At 36.9% G+C, this 21,409-nt stretch overlaps 1 protein-coding gene across 1 annotated transcript in view; it reads left to right on the top strand.

The window, feature by feature from the left end:
- Positions 1-309: 309 nt before the first annotated feature.
- The window catches only part of MTHFD2L (methylenetetrahydrofolate dehydrogenase (NADP+ dependent) 2 like), a gene marked incomplete at both ends in the record, with an annotated part of 135,973 nt that continues 114,873 nt past the window's right edge, over positions 310-21,409 (top strand). Inside the window, 3 exons of the mRNA XM_079706122.1 lie at positions 310-452; positions 17,428-17,612; positions 18,242-18,364. Coding sequence (XP_079562248.1) covers positions 310-452; positions 17,428-17,612; positions 18,242-18,364 — 451 coding nt within the window. The remainder of the gene's footprint in view (positions 453-17,427; positions 17,613-18,241; positions 18,365-21,409) is intronic.

Genomic DNA, 21,409 nt, shown 5'->3' with positions numbered 1-21,409 from the left:
GTGGGTGAGAAGCCGAGTCGCCGCCAGGCCACATCCCAAGCCAACAGTCTCTAGACACACCTGCCAGTACTCTTCCCAGCTTAGAGTTTGCGTCCCGGCCCCGCCCCCTGACGGTCCAGGGGTTCCTTCGGCCCCGCCTCCGGCCCTCACTTGGCTCCTGGCCGCACCGGTGCGTGGTGCCCTCGGGAACCCTCGGCTGGAGGGACTCGCTCTCCCGCCGAGCCCGGTCGGGGCAGAGCCCGGCCTGCAGCTGCGAGTACTGGAGCGGCGGGAGGTGGCGCCTCTGTCCTGGAGCCGGGATTCGCGGCCATGACAGTGTCGGCCCGCGCCTTCTGGCTGTTCCGCGGCCGCCTGGGCCGAGTGTCGGCGCTGGGCCGGAGCGCGGTGTCGCTCTTGGCGGCGCCGGGAACGAACGGGCGCGCGTTCCGGGGCTTTCGGAGCAGCGGCTTGAGGTACGAGCGCTCCCGGACGCTCGACCTCCTCGGGTCAGGGCGCTCCCGGGTGCTAAGCCGCTGGCTGTGGGAGGGGCGGCGGCCGCTGGCGCGGGCGAGGCCCTAACGCGTGAGGCCGGGGGCTCCGGGCACCCGTGCGGCGCGGCGGGGCTGGGGGCTAGGCCGGCCTTGGCCCCGAACTTGGCCTTGAGGGCCGGGCGGGCGGGTAGCATCGGCCTCAAGTCAGGCAACTTGGACGTGCTCTGCGCTCCCTGGAACTGCAGCAGGTGCGGTTGAGTGACTGAGGAAGACCTTTGAGGCCCAGAGGAGAGAGGCCCTAGAAACACGTGGTCTGCTTGTTTGAAGCATTTGTTTTGGTTTGGGTTATTGTTGTGTTTCGTAAACAAAGGAGTGGGCGATGGTAGTGTTAGTAGTGTTTGAGTTTCTGACTTTCTTTGTTGGTGGTAATACTGAGGTCTTTTCCAGCTCTAAAATTCTTAATGATTTCACAAAATAAGGCATTAATCTTGACTTCTCAGCCTTTTTCTGTATGTCGCTTCTCGAATCTCTGTAGTCTTGGATTGACGTGCTCAGTCTTAGATTCACTGCATCTCTTTGGACCTTGTTGCTGGCTGGCAGATTGTGAGTATGGGTTTAATTCTTCTGCACAAATAGTGCCCAGGAACACTTCACCCGTCCGTCATCTACTTGTAGCTACAAACTCAAATCTAAGAAGCTAAAAATATACTCCCTTGACCCAGAGCCAGTGAGTCCAGAAGAGATTCTGTTTTCAGACTTTAAGGGCTTCCAGTAACGTGCTTTCACTGCGGTTTCATGTGACCAGAGATTGTGTCTTACTCGTCTATTTGTATCCCCAATGCCCAGCACTGTACCTGGAAGAAAGTAAAGATAGGCAATGTGGAAACATAGCTACTGCTGTTTTAACTTAAATTGATTAACTCTTCATTGTATATATTTGGACCTTAGCCTTGAGTGACTGAAATTTAAAAAAATATTCCCTATCGGGTTTACTTTGGATGAGGTTTCTATGGACTAGTTGTCCATAGAATATGGACATGTGGATATGTGAAAAAATAGCAGTGACTCAGAGTTCTGATTGTGGAAGCTCTCATGGTGTCTGAAAAAATTTGCTAGTTCTTTGGAATTATCGACTCTACAACCTAGGAAAAGCAGATTCTGTAGAATCCTATTTGTATTACAGGTTTGAAGGAATTATGCACTCTAGTCACCTTTTTTAGATAATTATTTTTGGAATTTCAGTTATTTTACAGCTTCTTTCCAGAGTGAAGGTAACCTTTTTCAAATTGTATAAGTTGGTTAATTTCCCTTTGTCAGCTGATGTAAATAGACAACCTCATCACCCTATCTTCTCCAAGGACATTGAATGAGAGCCACGACAGTTAAAACCCCAGCATCTTATTGAAGTCACTTGCTACACACATGCACCACACATACGGATAATTGAGATCTTTTTAAATTGAATTAATGACCTCTGTAACTTAAAGTAATTGAGTGCAATAATTTTGGAAAGCTATTTTAATATAAAGAAGCATTGCTTTCAACCCAGCTGCTTTCAGCTCCATTTGATGCAGATTATATCTGTATAAAAATAAATAATACCTTTGATAGGTTTTAATTTTTTCAAGGCAGTACTAATTAGGTTAGGATAGGGTGGTGTTTTTGACATCCTCTTGGCACTGAGTACCATATATGAAGGTGAGGTTGGCTGTAAGGTTGAGAAACACCTGTGGACTGGTGGGTCTCGGGTGGGGAGGAATGCAGACAGTGTGTCGATGCTCATTGGTGTCTCTTTTCTCTTCTAGGACGAGCAGAGAGAAGAGATTCCATCTTCCAGAGGTCGCCACTGTCTGCCTCCCCACTTGTCCCCATCCTCAGTCATCTCTTTTAATATGTAGTGACTCATTAGTTGTCTAGTTCTTCATAGTGCATGTGGTTTAAGTCTGACATCATCCTATTGACTTAAAATTTGAGCCTTAGTGTTATTCTTTCTGAAAAGTGTCTTTGAGTTTGATAAACTCTTTCCACAATGATACTGACTGTTCTCAATTAACAGATTTATTACCAGTTTCTGGTACAGAGCCTTAAATGAAAAAGTATTTTTGATTATTTTTTATATTTTTGGCTAATTAGATACCTGTAGTAATGGAATATATAAATACTTTTTTAGTGGAGAAGTTTTTTTTTAAATAAGCAGAATTTCAAGAAATAATGTTTGACAGAATTTGAAAGTTACAAAACCTTGAGATATCATTTAATATTTATATCTCAATGGTTTCCCTTTAAAATTTGCTGTGAGTTTTTTTTTTTCCCATTTACTCATGAACAAATAGATTTATTTATTAATTGGAAGAAAATATATTTAATGTCAAAGAAATAAATAGCCCTTCTATTTGTTGCAGCTTATTGTTTCTTAAAATGAATTACCTAAACAGCCAAAAAGTTACAAATAAAAAATTCTTGGTGATTAAAGTTTCCAATTTTGCCTCAGTGTGTGAGGAGTTTACAAATCAAAATGTACTTGGGTTGTAAACATCGCATGAGTCCGGCCCAGTGTTTTTCAGTGTTTGGAGCTGGGCAGCAGTCTGTCCCTTTCGGAGGCAGGGTTAACAGACTTTGTATATTAATGCCGTGCTCAAATCAGATTTGCAGGTGTTTTACAGCGGGGGCTTCCCTAAACGCTGCTTTATTGCCTGAACTCATTTTTAGTAACTAAATGGATATCCCAAGCATTTGTTCCATATTTATGCTGTTGCTCAGTATTCCAAAAAAAATTAACTTGGCAGATTTCCCCTTTTTCCCCTGTCTTACTATGATTCCTTTCAGCATTTGCAAAATTTTGTGTACTGACCTACAGCTGTTTTTGGAAGCCTCACCTTTTCTTTGTGTCTCACTGCCAATGGCTTTATCATTTTTGCAGCTAGGCCAGCATTTTAAAAAACTACATTTTTGGAGCTAGTAAGAGATAAGTGGTTTATGTTATTTAAATAATAATGTCTTATAGAGTGGATAGTTTATTAATTTTTAAAAGACAAATTTTATTTATAAGGCTGTTCATTTTTCTTCAGACTCTCTCCTCTAGTACTTACTCAGTTTCTCTCTCTGCTATAGAATTATTTGATTTAAAGATCCTTTTATCCTCATGTGAAGCTTGAAGGACCCAGACTCCAGTTAGGACCATTAGTAAAGCTGATTTTCTATAGCATTATATCAACGAAGATAGAGTTAGTCCCAGTGACTAGCAAAGGCAGTTTCTCAAAGGCATATTTTATTTTGCTGGCAAACATAGTGTGATTTTCCTATCTTAATGCCTTACCTATTCTAATGAAAATGAGATACGATAGTTTTTATTTCTAAGCAGTTCTTTTGTCGTTTTAAATTTAGAACTAAAAGTTTCACCATTTAGTGTCTTATATATTAGTTTTATGTCTGTGTCCCAGCTGTTCAGAGATAATGTGTTCTAACGTAATGTCTCCAAAATCAAGTTTTCTGATTAAACTGGATCAATAGATGAACAAAGGAGACTAATACTAATCTCAGATCTTGTTACTCAGTCATGGTTTTAGTAATAATCTAGCAGTTTCTTTAATGACCCATATCTTTGTTTTTCAGATGTTTTGAAGTTATATTATCCTTTCATGTTAATACCCTGATGGGATGATAAAAAATAGCAGGAAAGAAACCCACCAGATTATCTTCCATGGTTACATACTCTTCATGGAATTCAATGGAGCTCAGTGAAGATTTTTTAAAATAGCTTGGCTTAGGGGTGATTAAGTTGTGAAAGGATGCTTAAAGACATAGGAGCTTGGGTGAAATCTGAACTGTCCATGAGTGGGATAAATTAATGATTAGTAATAAGTGAGATTTACTATTAAGAAGTGCAATTTGGACCAGAAGAAAAACCCCACCTAATTCGTGTATGGAATATAATCCAAACCTAAATTAGCGTCAAAGGAGAACCCAGGGTTGGATAGTATCCAAGAAGGCTTATCCAGCTCTTCCACTTAATATTACATCATATGCATTTTCTGTGTTGCCATTGTTTTTGTTAACATTTTATTGGCTGCATCATATTAAGTCAAGTGACCATTAACTTACCTAACCATCTTGCTGTTGTTTAATGTCTAGTCCTTGAAACATGAAATAATTTACTCTCAGATTCAGGTCATGTTCTTGTAAACATCATACCAGCCAGGTTTGTTCACTTAATGATCTGAACTCTACTTGGGTTTCTATAATTACTTTCATTAAAGAATGTGCCTAGAGCCAAGAGACTATTCAAAGATTCGTAATTCTAAAGTGAGGGCATATTATAGTTTAAAATATATGTTTCCTCTTCCCACTTCAGCTCTTTATCATTAACTCTGCAATGAATATCATCTTGCCTTTGAATAATCCAGTTGTATTGTTGAAAAATAAATTCTTATTAATATTTAAGGGAACATTAAGTAACTTGTCCAAGATAACACAATTAATAAATGGTGAAGACAGGATTTGAACCTGCATGATCTATCCAGTGCTTTACTCTACAAGCAATTTATAATTGTTGACATATCTCCCTCTTGCTTTTCCTCTTTCTGAAAACTCTTATTAAATCCTGTAGAACTTTTGTGAATCAAGAAAACTGATTTTGCATATAAATCTTAAAAATTGTCTAGTTAGATTTCCTTAATACAGGGTGTCTCTTAGCCTGGGACTTAATGGATAGAATTTAGGGGATCCCTAAACTTAGATGGGAGGTCACTAACCTCTAATAAACTTAGCATTTTCTTCAATGTTGAATGTTGGCCTCAAACCACAGTAATATTAGTAGTACTTATGATATTGCCAGTGAAAACATAGATATTTTAATAACAGTTGATGCAGAGATCTCAAAACATCATATACACTCACCACTACTTTGGTATTATGGTAGTAATTAAACTTGCCACTAGATCCTTTTATTTAACGCTTTAAAAAAAGTGATAACAATATTTCAATAAAATTGGTTTCCTTGTAAACCTGTGTATTTTATGTTAAACATTTAAAAAAGATTGTTCTGAGAAGATGTACATCGGATTCAGCAGACTGCCCAAGGGTCCTCATGGTACAAACTTTAGCATATTAGGTGTTTTCTGCAAAAATTTTGGATGTTTAGGTTGCTACTGATGTTCTAAGTTACAGCTTAGTATCCTGAAAGAGTTAAGTTACAAAATTGAATAACAGAATCACACATCATGAAAAGAACTTGCTTTACCTTTTTTGACTTATAAAAGTATAATTTCTGATAAAATTACTTCACAGTGTAAGATAGTATCTAGGATGTGAAATTAAATGTTTCTAAAAGGCCATAAACTTAACATTTCTAAGTATTAATTTACTTTAAAAAAACATTCACTTACTTCGAATAGCTCCCAAGTACTACTGATTGGTTGGTTTTATTCCATATGTAATTTTGCCCTGGTTCCCTTGAGTTTCTTTCATTTCTATTGTATAGTTAATTTGAACTCAAAATCTTAAAATTATGCTCTAAGATACAAAGCGATTAAACTATGCTAAGGACTTGCAGAGATATTTGAATTGCTAATGACTGTATTTGGCTTTTTCATCTTTATAGATCATAGAACAGTTTATTGCATCTCTAATTAAAGTTGTGGTTGGAAATGAGATTAAAACATAGATGCAGAAGCAAGATGTGAAGTATACAAATTAAATACACTGTTGATCTTGAGCAGATTTTGTTATTTTACTGTTTTGTGAAGGACTATTTACATACACAAGAAAAGTAGTGATTTTTTTCCTCCTGTTTACTACTTTGTTTTAGTTAGTTAAACTAAATTAACTTCATTTAATTCTAGGAATTATAAATTTAATTAAGTCTTGGAACTGTAGAATAGGATGGTTGCAGTTTATTTTCTGGAAAGTAAATAGGTAAATAAGCTCATAGAAACAACACTAAATGTTGATGGCTTTTTAGTCACATATTACTTCTGGTTCTCTGAATATGTCTCCATCTGTTTCTTAACAGAAACTAGGAGAGCCATTTTTACAAATCAGCCAATCAACTCTTAGCCGACCATTCCCATTATATAGATGAGGAAATTGCATGCCTTTGAAAGCAGTTACGTGACTTGTCCAACTTCATTATAGCTGCTAAGGGTGAACCAGGGCTGACACTCGGAACTACTGGCTTTGGGTGAGTAATTTGTACTGCATTGTGCTGCCCTACTGTCAACTCTCCTCCCTAGCCCCTTCATTATGATTTATTCTTTCCTAATGAAGCCATATTTAGTGCTAGCCCAGAAATGGAGGGGAGAATAAAGTGCTGAAAGGGAGAGCTCCTTGTTCTGCCTTCTTTGGGGGTGACTTGCAACATTTCTGCCTTTGCAGGAGATGTCACCTGAGCAAGTAATGACAGGGTGCATTGTGTGAAAGATATCTAAGGGGTCAAATTAACTTCACTTTTGATGAGTATTAATGGCAATGTCAGTATATAATTTTTTGACGAAACCACATTTTTAAGAGTAGAAAAACCCCATTAAAGTAATGAAAATTACATATTTAGAATATTTATTGACTTATATTAGTCGACCTATAAGAGTTCTATTGAAAACTATTTTCAAAATTAACATTTTAAAATATAATTTATACCCTTATACATTAAAATGATTTAAATTTTTAATATTAATTTTATATTAACACATTTACATTTTTATGTTAATTATGCGACTGTTAACTTTTAACATATGACACATTCTTGGTACATATACATACAGTTGACCCTTGAACAATGCAGGGGTTTGGGATGCTGACCCTCCAGAGGGTCAAAAATCTTCACAGGTGGCCCTCTGTATTTGCAGTTCTGCCTTCTCAGTTTCAACCAACTGAGAATCGTGTTGTACTAGGGTACCTAGTTAATAAGAAAAATCTATGTATAAGTGGACCCATACAGGTCAAACCCATGTTGTTCAAGGGCAACTGAACTTGAATCAGTTTATTAGCCATATCTTCGTTTAATTCCTTGATACTGATAATTTTCTGGAAAAAAACCCCAAACTTATGCTTAATTTAAAAATTAAATTTGCTGTGTTTTCTTGTAAGTTGCAAATTACTCTTTTCTTTAGACAGTAGTATTTTTAGTTTTAAAAATACTTTCCTCTACAGATGCTAAAGCACCTGGTAAACTCAGAGCAAACTCTTCTAAATTGAACATAGTCTCAGTTCTAGTTTTTTTCTTGAAGATGTTTCAGCCTAAATATTTTCACAAGTGCTATTTTCATGTCTCATTTCAAAGTACCTTTCTTTGACAAATATTTAAGATAAAAGTCATCAAATAAGATGTATCTATTTATGATTTTTAAAATATTTTGCCATATTTAGATGCAGTAAAATGATATGTCTTCTCAATTATGTTCCATTACATTACAAAATATAAATTTATTCAATGAAAAATAGAGTCATCAAAAGTTCTTCCCACAAATTGGGATATTTTAAATTGGGATTATAGATGTATTTGTTTACTAAGTCTGTCATAAAGTACCACAAACTAGATGGCTTTGTGAAGGAGGGGATACTCCCCTTTTTTTCCTCTTAGTTCTTTTAGCTGGCAATTAAAATGACATAAGCAGATTAACCAGAGAAAACCAAATTTATTAAGTACATAAGGGAATTCACATAAACATGAAGAATTCCAAAGATAGTAAGGCAAGATGAGGTATATATGTTATTCTGGACTAAGAAGAAGAAGGTAAGGGTCTGGGACTTAAAAGAAAAGTAAGGTAATTCACAGGAAGATGAAAAGAGTTAAATGTTCGGTGAACAAACGTTTGCTGGGCCATCTAGAGACAGTGGGACACAGAGAGGACTTTGATCAAAAACAGGCCTTGCTAGGTTCCTGCTTGTCTACCACACCTAGTTCATACTTTAGAATAGTTATCTGTTGTGATAGCTCCTTCCTGGAACCGGCCTTCTATCTTTTTTTTTTTTTTTTTTTTTTTTGCGGTATGCGGGCCTCTCACTGCTGTGGCCTCTCCCGTTGCGGAGCACAGGCTCCGGACGCGCAGGCCCAGCGGCCATGGCTCACGGGCCCAGCCGCTCCGCGGCATGTGGGATCTTCCCGGACCGGGGCACGAACCCACATCCCCTGCATCGGCAGGCAGACTCTTAACCACTGCGCCACCAGGGAAGCCCCGGCCTTCTATCTTAAGTTCTTTTAGGCATTTAGGGGGAAGTTCAGAGGTTTCTTCTGGAGTCTATTAGGCCTTGGTTATTTTCAGCTGGAAATAATCTGCATGCCAGAGTGGCACAACTTGGGGCAGCTTGCCCTGAACCCCATCAGTTTATTTTATTTATTTATTTATTTATTTAATTTACTTTTTGGCTGCATTGGGTCTTTGTTGCTGTGCGTGGGCTTTCTCTGGTTGCTGCGAGTGGGGGCTACTCTTTGTTGCGGTGCGTGGGCTTCTCATTGCGGTGGCTTCTCTTGTGGAGCACGGGCTCTAGGCACTGCGGGCTCAGTAGTTGTGGCTCGCGACCCCATCAGTTTAAAGCAACAGAAACTTATCCTCACACCCGTGGAGGCTACAAGTCTGAAATCAAGGAATCTGCAGAGCCATGCTCTCCTAGCCTCTTGTTGCTGGCAATCCTTGGTTTTCCTTCGCTTATAGCTGCCTAACCCCAACTCTGCCTCTGTGGCCATATGGCCATCTTGCCTCTGTGTCTTCACGTGGAGTTCTGTCTTCTCTTCTTCTAAGGACAGCAGTCATATTGGATTTATGGTCCACTCCACTCCAGTATGACTTCATCCTACATCATAATTACATCTGCAAATACCTTATTTCCAAATAAGGTCACAGCCACAGGTACCAGGGATTAGGATTTGAACGTATCTTTTTGGGGACACAATTCAACCCACAACAATAGAATTTCAAAATTGCTTGTATATTGTTTGAGGCATCATTGTTTAATTAGCTCAGTACTTCCTTGAGGAGTAGTTCCTCAGCACTTGAAGGGGTACATTTCTGTTTGTAAGCTTTGGTTTCGGTATTTGCAATTCACTAAAAGTTTCAAATCTGAAGCCCCCCCCCCACCATGTCTTGGCCTATTTTTTGAATATGTTAACAATTTCAAACATTTTGAACAAAATGCAACACTTTTAGGTCTTTTTGGCTCATTTACAAAATAGATTTTTAAACACTTATTTCTAAAATCTGATGTAGGCAATGAAGAGAGAGTGCATTCAAGTTTTTGTATTCAATATAAACTTCACAATAGCTTTGTAATTTAGTTATAATAAGTGAGTTTGTGTGTACAGTATTTTTTAATTTATCAATTTATGCTTTAGTTGGTAGATTATAGCTTGTTTGCATACAATTATGGATATCTTGCTCCATGACCAGTTTCAAGCACATATGCTTCATAAGTTTCTTTATATTGAAAGTAGCTGACCACCTATCAAGAATACTAGAGTGGGGATTCCTGCTTTGAGAATGATGGGGGCATAAATAAGTGGTTCTTAACTGAGGCTTGGCAGAACCACATTCTAGATGTTTTTGTTAAACCCTGTGAGATTTTTTTTTTTTTTTTTTTTGGCGGTATGCGGGCCTCTCACTGTTGTGGCCTCTCCCGTTGCGGAGCACAGGCTCCGGATGCGCAGGCTCAGCGGCCATGGCTCACGGGCCCAGCTGCTCTGCAGCATGTGGGATCCTCCCGGACCGGGACACGAACCCACGTCCCTTGCATCGGCAGGCGGACTCTCAACCACTGCGCCACCAGGGAAGCCCAACCCTGTGAGATTTTTAGATCTAGCCTGTAGAGATCCTCAGAAAGTTCCTGGCAATTCCTTAGCTAGTCTGTCTCATCAACTGTGAGTACTGTTGTGTTCTGTAAAAGAAATTTTGTCAAAGATGAAGGTTTTCTTAAGAGACAAAAGTACAAACTCTAGAGGCAAAGATGGTTTTCACATTAGAGTTAAGAACTTTTCATCAAAAGTAACCATATAATAAGTGAAAACACAAGCCACATACAGGTGATACTTGATACATAGGTATACTTGATACAAGATTCATGTTCAGAATGCATAAATAACTACTACAAATTAGGCACAAGTTAATAATCCATTAGAAAAATGGTCAATGAAGAGGAACAGGCATCCCATAGAAGAGGAACTCCAAATGGCCAATAAACCTATAAGACATCCAACCTCTAGTAATTAGGGAAATGCATAGTAAAACCACAACAAAATGCCGTTTAGCTAATTGGTTAATTTAAAAACTTTGACAATATCAAGGAAGTAGAGTGATAGAAATTCTTAAACACTACTGGTGGACTTATAAATTAGTGCAACCACTTTGGAAACAGGTTGGCATAAATTGAACACACATAAATGTATCTTATAATATAGAAATTCCATCCCTGGGTGTAAACCTTAGAGAAATATTATAATATTGCATGTTATTTTATATTTATATCATATGTAAATGTGATTATATCATATATATCATCTATATTATACTTTATCATATATAGTATACATATGTATAATATTACATTATATTAAAAATAATGTATATTATTATATTTTTAATATTTATAGATATAAGCATTAGGTTAAATGATAAAAGAAAGGAATGGAAAGGAAAGCAATGCAATTATAAACCCAAATTTCAGGATTGTGTTTAACTCTATGGGAGAGGATCAGGTTTTGGTAGAGGAGGATTACAAAGACAATTTCAATGACAATGGTAATATCTTTCTTAAACTGGGTGGTAAGTTTGTTAATTTTACTATTATTTTTTCTTTTCATGTGTTTTATAGATATTTTGCATCTACTCACTTTTAATATAATTCAAGATCTGTTTTGATAGCACTTTAAAATATTCTAAGATAGAAAGACAAATATCCAGAATACTACCTATCTCACCATTTTATTTTGCATATTTATTTTTAATCTTTGGCCATATGCATGCACATTTTAAATTATAATTATGTACCTACAATTTTTCATTTAATTTCTTCACTTAATTTTATGCAATGAGCATTTTCACATATTGCTGTTTTTATAATTATTATTTTCAGTGGCTGCATAGTAATTCCAACAAATTATAATACAATAAACAATTTAACTCTGATAATTCCACAAATATTTGATAAACACAAGGTGCAAAATACTCTTAGGTATTAAGGATGTCGTTGTAAATATAAGCTTCCTGTCCTACACAGCTTAGAGTATAGCGGGGGAGACAGTAATTTTAACAAGGACTTAAGATACTACTACATGAGGGTAAAAGCTGGGTGCTGTGGGCACTCATATAAGAGGCAGATCCCCAGGTTGAAGGGGTCAGAGAACATTTCCCAGAGTGCTTTCCAAGCTGAGACTTGAGGACTGTGTGGGAGTGAAGGAGGAACAGATTTGGTAGGGATGTTAGAGAAGTGAGAAGGAGGATGAAGAGTGTTTTAGGTCGAGAGAATAGTGTATGTGAAGGCCCAGAAGTGAGAACCTAGCACAGGTGATAAATTTAAATGCAGCTATGTGTAGTGTGGGACTTGGTGAGCACAGGGAAGCTAAAGAAAGCTCATGCAGGGGCATGTAAGCTACAGGATGTTTGGATTTGAGTTAAAACTTCCTTTCCTCAGTTTTTCATGTCAAAAATTTGGGAGTCATATTTGACTTCTTTTTCTCACACCCTATACCCAATCTCAGTAAATTCCAGTGGCTCCACCCTTCAAATAGATTCAGAATCAGACTACTTAGCATCTCCACTGCTACCCCCATTGCCCAAGCCACCCTCATCTCTTGCCTAGGATACCACACTAGCCTCTTAACTGGTGTCCCCACTTGCCCCTTCCTCCCATAGAGTCTCTCCTCCACATTTTAACCAGTTATCACTGAATAATGAAAATCAGGTCATGAAAATCAGGTCAAAATTTCTAAATGGCTTTCTTTCTCGTAATAAAAGCCAACATCCTTCTGAATGCCTGTAGGACCCTATGTGATCTGATGTCACACTACTTCTCTGACTTCATGTGCTGTTCTGGTCCATTTGTTCTTTCTACTGTAGCCACCGGCCTTCTTTCTATTCATCAAACATACCAGGCACATCCTTGCCTAACGTCCTTTGTACTTGCGGTGTATTTTCCTTAGCCTAAATTCTTTTCTCCAGTTAACCACATAACATGTTCCTTCATTTCCTTAATTTATGCTCAGATGTTACCCGATTAATCAGAGAAGTGACACCTTAACCAACCTATGTAAAATGGTAACTCTGGCCTCCAGATGTGCCTTTTTTTGGTCCATGTTTCACACATGATATGTTAAATATCATAGAATAGTGACTGACACATAAATGGTTTTCAATATGTATTTATTAAATTAATAAAAACTTGACATGTAGTGCAGTTTTAACAAGGGAACTGATATGATTCCATTTGGAAAATCACTCTGGCTGCAGTGTGGAAAATGGACTGGTAGAGATCAAGACTTGAGCCAGGGTGAATTCTTAGGAGTTGTGTGCTTCTGTGGCTGAACATTCGAGTGGTTGCTGATATGTAACATTTTTCAACAATATGCATGTTGAGAAAAACCTCATTTCTTTATTTACTAAAGTCTATATGAGCTATTAATGTGTGTGTTTACCATTTATTCCAGCATATGGACTGATACAGGCATTCTCCAATTGGGCCTCCACTAAGTCCGGGTTGCTTCATTTATCCTTATATTGTGTCTCCCATAGAGCCAGGCTTGCTGAGGCTCTGCAGTGACTGAGGGAATCAGTGGGATGGGCCAGCTGCTACTGAAAATGCTTTAAATCCCTATTCATAATTGGGTGGCAGTCTTTTGGGTGTTTACCCATAAACACCAACTAGGCCAGGCCATATCATGTCAGCTATAATTAGCAAGCTGAATTAGCACATCGATACTATAATGTAAAGTAAGCCCTGTCACCTCAGACCCCAACAAAAAATGTGCAGTCAGGTTTAATCTGTAGGTAGATTGTCTTTTTGGAAGTCAGGAATCAGTTTATGCCATTGTCATCTGACATTCTCAGGGTCACACAGCTTTGTAGTGTCTAGGCCATAATTATCCTGGATTATGTTCAGTTGTTCACAGTAACCTATGACTAAACATTGTGTTTAACAGAGAATCAGCTAATAAAACATGTAAGCAGCTGCATTGCTATTCATATGCTATAGAATGCAACATGGAGCTCAGATGGTTTTATATTTTAAAATACAAATGTATGTTCTTTACTATAAGAGTGACTTCTAGTCTATTAGCAGATAAACTTGCTTCTATAGCAGAGTATTTTACCTATCTGAATATTGCTGACACAATTTAAGTTTTGGAAAGTATTTTTTTTTTACTACCTGAAATTGTTTGCCATATCTGCAGCCCTTAGTGCTTGTTAACATAGGAGGTCCTTGTTTTCTTAGTATTAAAAGTCCACTTAAATGAATCAATAACAAATGAGCAACAGGAATTCAAAGTAGATAGTGAAAACAGTTCATTACTTAATCCTGAAAAATAAAATTTAAACTCAAAAGTGAATGTATTTTATCTTAACTTGATTTAGTCTAATAATTATGTACTAATTATTAGAATGTACAAAGACACAAATTACAAAATCTCACTCAAGAAATGCTAGATAACCTGAAGAGCCCTCTTTGTATTAAAAAATTTAAATTTGGAGTTTTAAACCTCACCACAAAGAAAGCTCCAGGACCAGATGGCTTCACAAGTGAATTCTACCAAACATTTAAGGAAGAAATAATACTGATTCTATACAAACTCTTCCGGAAATGTGAAGAGGATGGGATATTTCCTAACTCATTCTATGAGGGCAGTAACCATATACCAAAACCATACAAAGACAGTACAAGGAAAGAAAACTACAAATATCTGCCATGTACATAGCTGCAAAATTTTTTTTTAAAAATTGATGAAATCCACAATATCTGGAAAGGATATGTGGGAGGTTTATCCCAGGAATGCAAGGTTGGTTTAACATTTGAAAATTAATGTTATTTACCATATTAAGAGACTAAAACCCAAAAAACCATTTGATCATATGATAATCTCAGTAGACACAGAAAAAGCATTCAGCAGTATCCTGATATAAAGTCTCTTCAAACTAAGATAGAACTCAGCCATAAAACTAAATGCATAACCTAAACCCGTAAAACTTCTAGAAGGAAACTTGGGAGAAAACCTTTGTTACCTTGAGTTAAGCAAATATTTCTTATGCACAATACCACAAGCATGATCCATAAAAGGAAAATTGATTAAAATACATCAAAATTGAGAACTTATCATACAGAGACACAGTTAAGAGAATGAAAAGGCAAAGTATAGACTTGGAGAAAGTATTTCAAATTATCTATCTGATAAAGGACTTGAATCTAGGATATATGAAGAACTCTCAAAACTCAATAAGGAAATGACCTATTAAACAAAGGGCAAAAAATTAAGTTACACAATTCACCAAAGAAGATAGGCATATGAAAAAAATATGCACATAAAAAAATGCTCAACATCACCATTCATTAGGGGAATGCAAATTAAAAGCACAGTCAGATACTATCATATATCCACTAGAATATCTAAAATTTAAAAGACCGACCATATCAAGTGATAGCAAGTATGTGGAACAACTGGAACTCACATATACTTCTTGCAGAAATGTAGAATGGTACAACCACTTTGGAAAACGGATTGACAGTTTCTTACATATTTAAACATATACCATATGATTCAGCCATTCTAGTCCTAGATATTTGCTCGAGACATGAAAGTATATGTGCATACAATGACTTGTCCGTGAATGAGTGTAGCAGCTTTATTTGTCATGACTAAAAACTGGAAACAACACACCTATATCCATCAACAATTAAATGGATATACACAATTTGATATATCCTTACAATGGAAAACTTCTCAGCAATAAAAGGAGATGCACTATTGATACATACAGCAGCATGAACGAATTTTCATTATGCTAAGTGAAAGTAGCTAGATGAAAAGGAGCATGTAGTGCGTGATTCCATTTTTATAAAACTCGTGATAATACAAACTAATATATAGTGACAGAAAGCAGATCAGTGTTGTCTGGAGGCATGCCAGGGACAGAATGGTGAGATTACAAACTTTTGAGGGTGATGGATATGTTCATTTTCTTGATTGTGGTGATGGTTTCTCAGATATACACATATACTAAAACATCAAACTTTACACTTTAAATATATGCAGCTTATTGTATATCAATTATACTGTAATAAGACTATTACAAAATTAAGGCAGTGGAGCAAGATTGATACATTGCATTTACCATGACCTTCCATGTCTTGAAAGTGGAAAGTAGACAAAATTAGAATCAAAAGTAGAGTTTACTTATAATTGTATTATCTAACCAATGTATATTTGCTCAGTTAATTGTTTACCCATGGTTATGATTATTATTGAAACATACTTTTGTGTTGAACTGAAGAAGTGGTTTTCAAACACGATCATGCGCAAGAATACCTGTGGGGACCTGTTAGATGTGCAGATTCCCAGGCGCTCTCCCCTCTCCCAGGGATTCCAAATCATGGGTGTGGTCTTGGGGTCTAGGAATATGCAAGTTCAGTAAGGTTCCCAGGCAATTTTGACGTATGTATCCATAGACCATATTTCAGAATCATTTCTTAGCAGAACATTGTTTACATCAAAATTGTTTGAATCCGGTTGAACTCTGTGGACCACTGGTGCCAGGTTGATATGGAATATTCTTGATCTGGTCTATGTATGTGTACATCAACCTATTAGAGAGGGGGGTTGACTTATTTGGAAGGGGCAGCAAGTTTGCATTTTGTTTGTGCTGGCTGATATTCATGATGACTGCTCTCACTAGAACATAGAAAATGTACAGGTGCTTGAAAAAATTAAGTTGCTATATGGTTTTTCTTTCCTCCTTTTCTTCTCCTTCACAATATTCATTGACCTGCTTTTGATATTTTGGGTAATATTTATGTGCTATAGATCATGCTTTCACCAGGCTTTTCAATAGTGAAAGGACAGGGGCCCCAGGAAGAAGGAACCATCTTTTACTTTATCAGGTACCTTTAAAAACTAAACATGCAGTAGGAGCAACATTAATTCACCACTTTTAAGTTTGAGATCATGGAGAGCAGGAAAACTTTCCCATAAGGCATTTTTTGTGCCTTTCCAGAGATAGATTTATGTCATCTATCAAAGTATAGTACTTCTTACCTACTTAAGCACTTTAAAACTGCCAGGAAGTAATGTTTTGTGCAGTTTTTCTATTAGAAATGATGCCATGGTGTGGGTGTTTGGGTAGGGGGGCAACTGAACCTTACTGGCCTGGTCCCCACAGTAATCAATGACAAGCTTGGCAAGACTGGCAGCTGTCATCACAGTTGTCCTTGTCCTGGAGCTGTGGGATAAAATTTTTCCTTGAGGAAGTGAGAAGAGTTGTGTAGTACGGAGCTCATGACTTCAGGGGCTTGTACAGGATATTCTATTAAGAGTGAAGATTTTGCCTTTGGGTCAAAAGTCTATGGGGCCACATATATACACCATGGCCTGGAGCTTTGAAGGTGGGTGCTAGTTTTAACTAGACTGTGCTGATCTGTCTCTTCTGAAAAAAATAGCAGAGCTTTTAATACAGTCAATATTATAGAGCCAATATTCTAGAACTTTAGTATGTGGTTTGATAATTGAAATATATATATGTAAAAGTTATGTATACTATAGATAGACTGTAATGCAGAACTAAAAAGCAGAGTTGGACTCCTTTAAAAAAATTATAAATATATTTTTGAACCTAAATAATGAGTGTCAAATATACCTGAAAGAAATCAAATTTTGGTTGCTCACTTGGGGAATCATAAATGTTTTGTTCACTCTTGTACTTTAAATTTATGTGGTTGAATATTCCTTATTGCCTTTTTAGTACTACGTTTATTCCTTTGTTTTCCACAGACATGATGCAGTTATTATCTCAGGAACTGAAATGGCCAAACAAATCCAGAAAGAAATACAGCGAGGTGTGGAATCTTGGATTTCTCTTGGGAATGGAAGACCTCACCTCAGTATCATTTTAGTGGGTGATAACCCAGCAAGCCACACATACGTCAGGAAGAAGATCAAAGCCGCTGCTGCTGTAGGTGGGGACGTGTTTTAGTTGTATTTGTTAATAGATAACGTTTTCTGGTTTTAATTCAAAATGTGATAATTATGAATGATAATTGTCAACTAAGTGCTATTTGAATGACATGTATTATTATTATTATTTATTATTATTATAGATTATTTAGTTACCAAAGTTTATATTCATTTCTTACTCTTTTTCTTCAAATTTCTTATTGAATCAATTCAGTGTGATTTCAGATCCTATGATGAGATGTGAGAGCAACATGTTACATTTAAAGGGCCTGTTTTTTTGCTTTAATCACATGATAAACCTGACTAGTTCACTCTGCCGAACTTGGCCTAATAGTGGTGGTGGTAGTATCGGTATTCTTACTCTCTTCAAATCCACTAACAGTAGCTTATCACAGATGAGCGCAATTTGCTAAATGGGTCACTGGGCCAAAGAATGCATGTGAATCACGAGAAAGCATCTGTGCTGTTTGAAAATTCCCTCCTGTTGGTGCTTTGAACATCATTTTTGTAGAAGGGCCTTTTCTTCCAGTGGGATAGGAGCAGAGGGAACCAATCACACACTGTGTAAGACACCATCCATGAAAAAACACATCTTTGTTAAAGTGACTTTCTGTACTTGTTTTTCTTCCAGGTATCTGTAGTGAGATCATTCTAAAACCTAAGGATGTTTCTCAGGAAGAACTTTTGGATATAACCAATCAATTGAACATGGACCCAAGAGTCAGTGGTATATTAGTTCAGTTGCCACTGCCAGGTACATAATGCTCTTCTATATGTCTGGTTTGGTTAGGAGCAAGGACATCTTTCAACAGTATATCATGACACTGCAAATAATTTATAAAATATGTTCAGAAGGGGACTAGCTATTATATTAGCATGCAATAGGTGGCAATTTCGGAATGACGTTTACAATGACTGAAAATTGGGAAAGAAAAATTTAGGCTTTGGCAATACATCCAGTTCTTATTTTACACAATAGTGCAAAACCATGAAAATGACTAAGTTGAAACTGGACGAAGCAAATCAATAAGTGAATAACAATTGTTCTGTGACCTTTAAAATGTTTTCTCAAAACACTAAAAACTCTCTTACTGTGGTTTATAAATGTATAAGGAAATGAAAAATAGTAAAATTAATATTTATGCAGTACACTGTAATTTAAAACATTAGAAACATTGAGAATTAAAGTATTTTATTTCATTGCCAAAATCTTGTCAAGAGGAGTTTGAACAGTTACTTGCCTTCTTCTCATCATACGACTTATTATATGGAGCAAGCATCTTTTCTATGCCTTGGTGAATTGAACTGTCAAATTCTTTTTAAGTTTGGATCAACTTCCATTTTGTCCTTTGTCCTTTCAAAGTCATGAGATATCTCTGAGAGTTTCTTTAATGTGAAGTTTTGTTCTGGTGTCACTTCCTCTGGGGCGTTGTCATCCTTTTTGTCACAATCACATTCCTCATTTATTTTGATCAGTTTGCCTTCACTAAGTTCTTATGGCTGCATAGCTACATTGCTCCAAAGGGCATGGTGTCAACATTCCAGGGTCATCCCCTATTTCTTGTACAACCCATTTACATTCAGTTAGAATCCTGTTGAAGCGACTTTATCTTGTTTTTTTACATTCATGGCTCTTACCTTCTTGCTGGCCTAGGTCTCTTCTATCCTTGCTTTGCTGTCACCATCTTCAGATCTTCTATTCACATCCAATTTCATTTCGAGCATCATCACGTTTTATTTCTTTGTTGCACCTTCATCTTTATGGGCTAATAGCCTCTTTTGATTACTCACTTTTGTGAAATGTCAAGGGAGTTTATCACAGGAACACAAGGAAGCAACATGATTTGCTGTCTATGTTTGAACTGAATAACAGATGTGCAGTGACCAAGCACTGACAGACTTTGAAAGAAGTGACATGTTAGTCACTGATCATGATGCGCATCTGTTATTTACATAGTGATTTTTGGACCAAAGAGCTAGCGGCCCTTATATAATCAGTCACAGTTAATATGCCATGATAACTGAAATTTGGACTGTGTTGTTGGAAGGCTGCTGTTATTTGACTAGATTGTGGCTCTGAAATTTGTACATATTTCAATGAGCAAGGCAAGGACTGCCTGAATATTATAGATTACAGTAGTTTTGTGCAGTTTTGAGTTCTGTAAGTTCTGACTTGCAGAAAGTAAAGCTGTATGATGCTATCACCTGGGATCTTTGTATGGTATTCATTTTTAATTTATCCAATGATTTAACTTAATATCTTAGTATATGTTATAACATTTATGCTGTTTAAATTACACCCAAAATTCACATTTCTAATTCTTTTCCTCCAATATGGCTGCATTTAAAAAAATCAGAAAGTTGGAAAGGATGTTAGAAGTTATCAAGGCTCCCCTCAAAATGCTTCTGACAGATAATACTATAGATTCATCATGTTAAAATTAGCATAGTGATTTATCCCTTACTTTTATAACTACAAAACAAAGTCAACACATATAGCACACTTATTTGATATCATAGGAAATTAAGGTCTAGAAAATATAAGGGGTATATTAACATCACAAATCTGCCCCAAAATTTTTGACATTGGGTTTAAACCCAGTTGTTTGGCTCATGCAAAGCAAGAATCTTTTTTTTTTTTTTTTTTGTACTGTTTGCCAAGCAATCTTCTTGTGGTGTGCAGTTTTTTAATTTCCCCCAGTTATATTTGTATTACATTCAAATCATTAAAGAAAACATATCACATTTCCAAATATCTAGTTTGTCTTCAAAAATTAAATTCATGTCTGTAGAAATTTTACCCCTTTATGGGCAATATTCCTTTTTGTTAAATTTATTAGCAGTTTGCCACTAGATGGCACTAGTGATCTGTCTGTACTAAAATAAATTGAGTCCTGTGTTCATGTTAGAAGGTGAGAAGCCTAGAGCCAAAGGAATGATAACAAATATTTGGATGCTTTGAGGAAGGGCAATTTTCTATCTAGCTGAAAAGCCAATAATATACAAAATAACAGTGACTAAAATGTGTTACGTTAAGCATGTATTATGTCTTAGGCACTTCACATTTATTGATTTGTTGGATCCTCACAATAACCCAATGGTGGTGGAGCTATTATTATGTACATTTTACTGATTATGGATTTAAGGTACAGAGAGGTTAGGTAACTTCCTCTAAGATCACAGAGCTGGTAATTGAGCTGGGATGTGAATCCATGCAGACTGGTCCCTCATGCCATTACCGTTATGTTACCACCCTCACCAGCATGCTGTGTTAGCTAGTGAGTGCTAGGTGTGCCTAGTAATCTGTGCTTACTAGGTGACAGGTATTCTTTTATATGGATGATTTTATTTAATCCTCAAAACAGCCTTATGAGTAAGAATTACCTTCTTCATTTTACAGATCAGGAGACTCTATATTACTTAACCTACATTATACTGGGACATATAGCTTGTTGGTTTTAGAAAAAGTTGGATAAAGTAGGAAATCATAAAACAATGCATTTTACCTTAAACATTGTATTATGACATAAAATATTTATATATTAATTCATCAATCTTTTGATGTAAGTTGTTGGGGAGGAAAGTTTCCTCTTCCCTTCTAGGTTCTTCTGGCTGGTGACCTGAGATAGATTCACAGGAGAAAAACAAACAAAGTTTAATAACGTGTATTTGGGAGAGACCCAGGAAAACTGAGTAACTCGCCAAAATGGCTGAAGCTTTCACCTTAAATACGATCTTCAGCTAAAGACAAAAGAAGATGTTGGGCATAGTGGTTTGGGACTTCAAAGGGGAGGAAGGC

This window comes from Hyperoodon ampullatus, assembly GCF_949752795.1.
Source record: "Hyperoodon ampullatus genome assembly, chromosome: 1".
In the NCBI taxonomy this organism is placed as follows: domain Eukaryota; kingdom Metazoa; phylum Chordata; class Mammalia; order Artiodactyla; family Ziphiidae; genus Hyperoodon; species Hyperoodon ampullatus.
The sequence above is the reverse complement of the archived record's forward strand: the minus strand, read 5'-3'. Positions and strand labels throughout refer to the sequence as shown.